Source organism: Ammodytes marinus (genome assembly GCF_949987685.1).
Source record: "Ammodytes marinus genome assembly, chromosome: 21".
Classification (NCBI taxonomy): domain Eukaryota; kingdom Metazoa; phylum Chordata; class Actinopteri; order Uranoscopiformes; family Ammodytidae; genus Ammodytes; species Ammodytes marinus.
The window spans coordinates 4,408,464-4,414,463 of NC_137225.1; the positions used below are offsets into that span (position 1 = coordinate 4,408,464).

Genomic DNA, 6,000 nt, shown 5'->3' on the forward strand with positions numbered 1-6,000 from the left:
CTCTTGGCAGTCCTATGTGTGCATACGTTTCATCTAATCTAATGTTGTCAGTTAAGGCCATAAATGTGGGTACCCTGAACGCTCCACATGACCAACAAGGTAACATGCTCAAGAACTCCTTCCTTTTTTACATTCACAATCTTCGTATTGGCTCAAACTACACAGACGGAGAGAGAGAGAAACAGAGCAGTATTGTTGCATTTATTTAGCCACCGCTATCCTTTTCCAAATGACGAATCACAGGCTTCCGACTTCAAAACCAAATCAAATCCAACATGTGCAAACACAAATAGAAACATAATTACCACCCTGTTCAACACTCCACGCTAAAGTCTAGGTGTGTGTTTTGGGATGGAAGGCGGCTGGTGCCATTTGGAAAACACAGCCTGGCGTGTCCAAAAGGATGTATTATTACCTTGTTGCTGCCATGGAAACTGAGGCATGCGCTCCAAGAACTACATGTCCAACAACTAGTTTCCACTGGGGGAAACACAGTGGGTTTGAGAGCAGGAAATATTTTTCTTTGAGCCTCCTCCTGGCTTCCGTCACATTACATCTTCAGCGCTTCAGCTGTCAATTGAAGTGAACAGGCAACGGTATTTACAGAACTGCTAGTTTTGGCTCCCTGCAAGTCGTCCTAGTCAGGTTGACTCGAAACAACCAAAATGAAGGGAAAGCCCAGATTGGAAGAGACACAATATGTTCTTTCAGGGGCAGGGAACGGAAGCACAGCACAGAACACTCTTTATATTAACCATTATAGAACACCAAAATAAACCACCAAATTTGTTCCAAATAAAAGTCTTTCCAATTTTTTTTGTCATCCATACATCACACAAGTGCAGGGGATTTAGAGACAATTATTGGAAAACTGACACCCCAAAACACAGTACCAATAAGAGTACAAACAATCACATTATTCATAGAAGAAGAAGGGTTTAAATGGAGAGCAGCATTATTCCATAATTAATATTTGGGGGAAATTCTGTTGTGAAATGGAGACAAATTGGAACATTTGGAGGCAAAAGCTTTGCACGAGAATGAACAGCATTAATATATTAAATATAAATAATATTTCATAATCATGAGCTGAATTCAATTATTTTTTGTTAAGAATATCCAAATTTTTTCATGTTACTATTATTCATCACGCCTTGTATTTTTAATTAGTTTTGGTCAAATTGGGCCTCCACAGAGGCATCCAGTCGTCTCTCCATTTCTTCCAAATCCTTCACTTCACTTCTGTTTTCATACAGTTTATTGGGGATGGTCAACGTAAAGATTTGTCCTTGTGGGGCTTTACCCCTTTCTTAACCTGTCCAACAGTTTTTGTACTTTGTAATGAAATCAAGTAAGTCACCCAAAAATCTGTGCAGCAACCCAGTAGCTGACCCAAAGTGATGCAGTAGTCTTTGTAGCTCTCTCCAGAGGCGAGGGTAGATTAATGGTTCTTGAACCATAATGGATTTACCAACAGACCGAGAGATATCTAGCATTTTCAAACCTTGGCATATCGGGAAAAACGTATTTTTCTGTACTTTGATACCAAAGCCCAGGTAAAAGCCAAGTAGCCAAGTGAGGATTCCTCCCATATTGATCTGGTATAGACATGAACCTCAAACCTGATACCAACCTGAAAGCCGGCCTTAAAGACGACTCGCTGCTCAGTTTCTGTGACACTGGTGGTGGTGAAGATGACACTGTTGTCCTTCCCGCTCAGCGTCACCGCAGCCTGGATGTCCTTGTCCTTCGACAGCACCCTCCAAAGGTCAAAGGTCAGCTTGTTAGACGACCCCTTCAGACGCACAGTGGCTACGAAGACATAGGATGGAGGAAGGCCCTCTGGGAAAATCTCCCTAGTATGAGGATGAAGAGGAATAAACGAAATAGTTGATCAAATGAATACACAAAATGTAAACTTTACTAAACTCTTAATACCGCATTCTACCTGGTATTCTCAGTTATGTCGGAGGAGGCAGTCAGAGCATAGGCTGTCTCGGAGCTCAGGGAGCCATTGATCTTCTTGGCCTTCTTGTGTATGTTCATGCCCAATAGCAGCTCAAAGCCTTTCTCATCACGAGATGCCACCGGGATACGTGTTGGACACACGGACTCTAGAGAGTAAGGGATATTTATTCACACATTTAGGCTAACATGTAAAATTATATGAAAATATATGTATTTTTGGGTACACTGTGTTAATTAATGGTGTGTTGATTGGATTTTCTTTTTTGACAACTCATTTTGTCAACCAAAAAGATACATCTTTTTCTTATTTAATTGAAAATGGGAAAGTATAACTCACTGGATCTCTTTATTACAGCAATCCAATAAATCCAATACTTAAATGAAAAAATAAATAGAAACAGATGAAAAAGAACCAACAGTTCCTACCGCTTTGCAACCCTATACCACAGCCAGGAAAATGTCTGATGAACAAGCCAATAAGATACAGATTAAAGCAGGTATCCTGACCTTCACAGAGCTTCTGCTCCATGGAGTCTCGGATGCGGTCGATGGTGGTGTAATCTTCGGCGTACAAGACGTAGGTGGATGAAGGTTTATTGGCGATGGATACCAGCTCCGAGGTGGTGATCTCACTGCCAACTCCAACGGCGAATATCTTAATACCCTGAACTCGAGCCTCCATACTGGCATCCACCTAAAGAAACATGGTGGTCTGTTGAACATGAGCCTTCCATGGATAAGAGGCTTTCCATTTAAGGCCTTCGACAAAATTGTATAACAAAAATCCAATAAACATTATCACATCAAACAGCTTCCAGGTAAGCACCTTAGTGTGGATACCGTATGCCAAATACTGTTTATTCTATTATTTTTGTCACACCGTATTACTTCTGAGCCCCCTTTACACTGCCAATAGGGTTTAGTGCGACCAACTCATCTTGACTTGGATTCACTCAAGCATAAAGTGACATTTACCACGTCATCCTGAGACTTGCCATCAGTCACCACCACAGCGATGCGGTTTTTGACCTGGCTGGTTCTTTGGGTTGAGGCGAAGACATGGTCCACTGCAAACCTGATGGCCCTGCCAGTCTGCAAGAAAATGTCAGAAAACAATGATGAACTGGGGATGGGAATGATCGCCATGATGCAGTGAGGGAACATGGGATTTCAGCAGCACACAACCAGTGAGGGAATCAGAATGCAAAATTAATTATAGAAAAAACGTACAAAGGTGCTTATTATAACAGCATGATAAAGACAAAGCTAAAATAGGTTGGATGTGTTTTTCTATTTTTCAAAGAGCATGGGAAATAAAGCAAAGCATGCTATGACGTTCACTAGCTATATCTGTAATGGCAGGCACTAGTTTTATAACAGATCAAATAGTTTGGTAGAATACAATGAAATAAGAATCAAGTAAAACAAATAGCGAGGAGAGTTTCTTGGACTATCAAGTTCCTGTCTCTTTCCTTTTATGTTAAGAAATAAACAAAGCTCACAACCCCAGCAAGCTAGTTAGCCCACAAGCAAGCTTTTTTAAGCTAATTAAACCAAATAAAATTTTAGTTTATACTATGTATAACTTTTAGAAACTTTATCTTGTAATTGAATTACTTTGTCAATGTTGTTGTTCGAGCTCACCGGTGCTGGATACAATCTGGAGCAGTGGCTGTCCCACTGTTATTGAAATAATTAAGTCACATCTGTCTTCCATATTTTTTGTGGCAACACAAGGACCGGGGCAAACAGCATTCCAACGGTTACTGAATTTCCTGACCTTTCAGCTTTGGCCGTCTGTGTGAAATTGTGGTGCCCAGCACAGAGCGTGCACAGACTTCTAAGATGAATACACGTTTCGCTACCATGTCTGGTTTTTTACTGTCAAGAGTAGGCTAGTCACTACAAAACAAATGTAGTGATTGTTAAAAACAGAAACATTTAATAATTGTTTTAATTTAATGGAATTAGCTTCAGATTAAAGATCACTCTTTATGCAATTTGCAATTGTTCATGTTTTTTCAACATTAATATAGGTCCCTGGTCATTCTAAAGTATGAGAAAAAACCACCCTCTCTTTTTCTACGCCTCCACCTTATCTCCCCTTATGATGTCATAAAGAAAGAAGTGTTTCAGACAGAGGCTGAGAAGTTTAGATTCAGCAATATAAAGGGATTTTTGAATGCTCTGGTAAAAACCCTTATTACAATTTTGAACCTGAAAGTGAGCATAATATGTAACCTTTAATGTACACATTATGTGTTTCTTGATGTGTTATGTGCATCTAAACATTCATTGCGCTCATATATTGGGGTAAAACACAATACTCCTTGCATGCAAATGAGAGTGACAGGAGAGAAGGAGAGAAGAGGGTTGTCCTGCCTGTGTGTTTCCTCCCATGTAGGTGATGCTCTTGATGGCCTGGATGAGGTCTGCACCAGCCTGGTGCTTCCCCAGAGCAATCTCCAGACGGGGAGTGTCGCTGTACTGGATCACAGCCACCTACAGCAGACACAAGCAAAAACCCAATGCAGGTGTAGAGCTGTGTATTTACTGATGCTCTGTCCCACCAAAAATGCTGGAATAAAATGTATTTTTTTCAAAGCTGGCAGCTGACAGCCGTGGGAAAAAAATAGGAGACGAGTCTGGATTTTTCTTAGATCTTTATCTCTACGTAATTTATTGAAAATGCTCCTAATGACAATATTGTTATTGGGAATTTGGTAGAAATGTTGTCAGTAGTTTATATTACAAAACCAAAATGTTCATTTTACCTAAGCACATGCCTCAAAAGAGTAAAGCAAGAGGCACTGAACATTTGGAGTGGTCTCTTAATTATTTCCGGAGCTGTATACAGTGTTCAAAAATCAAATGAGAGGAGCAGACTCTACAAGTGCAATGGTAAATTGCTGCTAAATGTGAATGGAAATTAAAATGTCTGTATCTCAATTCATGCTCAGCACATAGAGTATGATGTGTTCTTCATTACCTGTGTGTAGGTGGAACTGATGTCAAATTGGCTGGTGATGTTGATGAGCCACTGCTTGGCTGTGTCGAAGTCACGGAAGCCGACACTCCACGATCCATCGACGATATACACCAGGTCATTTACAGCTGTGCTGCAGCCTACACACACACACACACACACACACAACCACACAAAAACAGTAATCAAAGGCAAATATCCTAAACACAGAAACTAAATCTACATTTCCCATGACATTTTAGACTCAGGAGCTTCTCAGTATCTAATGCTGCTTTAATGTCAAGTAGATCCCTAACCAATTGAGAGTGTGACACTAGAGTGCTGGCTGCTGGTATATGCAAGTGCTCTGTTTAATGGAGTCATTCCAAACCTGCTCGGACATCGGTCTCTTCTGCAGCCTCCAGCGGGGTCAGTAGCAACATTGCACTCCATACTGACCACAGCAACATGGTCACTTCCAACCTGGTTAAATTAGTGTTAAAAGAAAGGGGGGGGGGGAAATATTTCAACAATGATGACAATTGATTTTTCTGACCTCCCTACCTATAGCCACTATCAGGCACACTTTCTGAAACAACCTAAACTTCAGTCCCTGACCATATATCTTGAAATAATGGCCAGAATTGAATGACAATTGCTGCAGGTAATTTTGACACCCAATGATGATCACTCTTACTGTTTGTTAACCCCCTGACCTTTTTATCTAGCACAACCATCAGCAACATGTCCACCGAAAATACAACCAAATCCGCATATTGACGCATAGCACAGTCCTAGAACACAATGTCTGCATCACACAGAGAATACCTAATGCAATGAATTGAACATATTTCCACCATTGGAATGATTCTAGGAAAACCCGGGAACCTTGTTTGTTGTCTCACTGTGTGTGTAAAAGGATTGAGCCAATGAGAGAAGGGCGGGAACAGGAACCAGCCAGAGCCAATGAGAAAGTGAGTGAGAGATAAAGTCACTATAAGAGCATATCAAAACAAAGATGTATCATATCCTTAGTTACACAGTACACCAAAATAAATATGCAGGAA

The 6,000-nt window shown here is 40.6% G+C and overlaps 1 protein-coding gene across 1 annotated transcript in view; it reads right to left on the minus strand.

Moving 5' to 3' along the window:
• LOC307267520 (uncharacterized protein) overlaps positions 1–5,412 on the minus strand; it is a 67,432-nt gene extending 62,020 nt beyond the window's left edge. The window contains exons 1-7 of the mRNA XM_080049856.1: positions 5,325–5,412; positions 4,958–5,094; positions 4,351–4,470; positions 2,944–3,060; positions 2,476–2,662; positions 1,949–2,114; positions 1,634–1,856 (exon numbers count right to left, since the gene is read on the minus strand). Of these exons, the coding sequence (XP_079905982.1) occupies positions 1,634–1,856; positions 1,949–2,114; positions 2,476–2,662; positions 2,944–3,060; positions 4,351–4,470; positions 4,958–5,094; positions 5,325–5,403 (1,029 nt within the window). The 5' untranslated portion in view covers positions 5,404–5,412. The remainder of the gene's footprint in view (positions 1–1,633; positions 1,857–1,948; positions 2,115–2,475; positions 2,663–2,943; positions 3,061–4,350; positions 4,471–4,957; positions 5,095–5,324) is intronic.
• Positions 5,413–6,000: the final 588 nt, after the last annotated feature.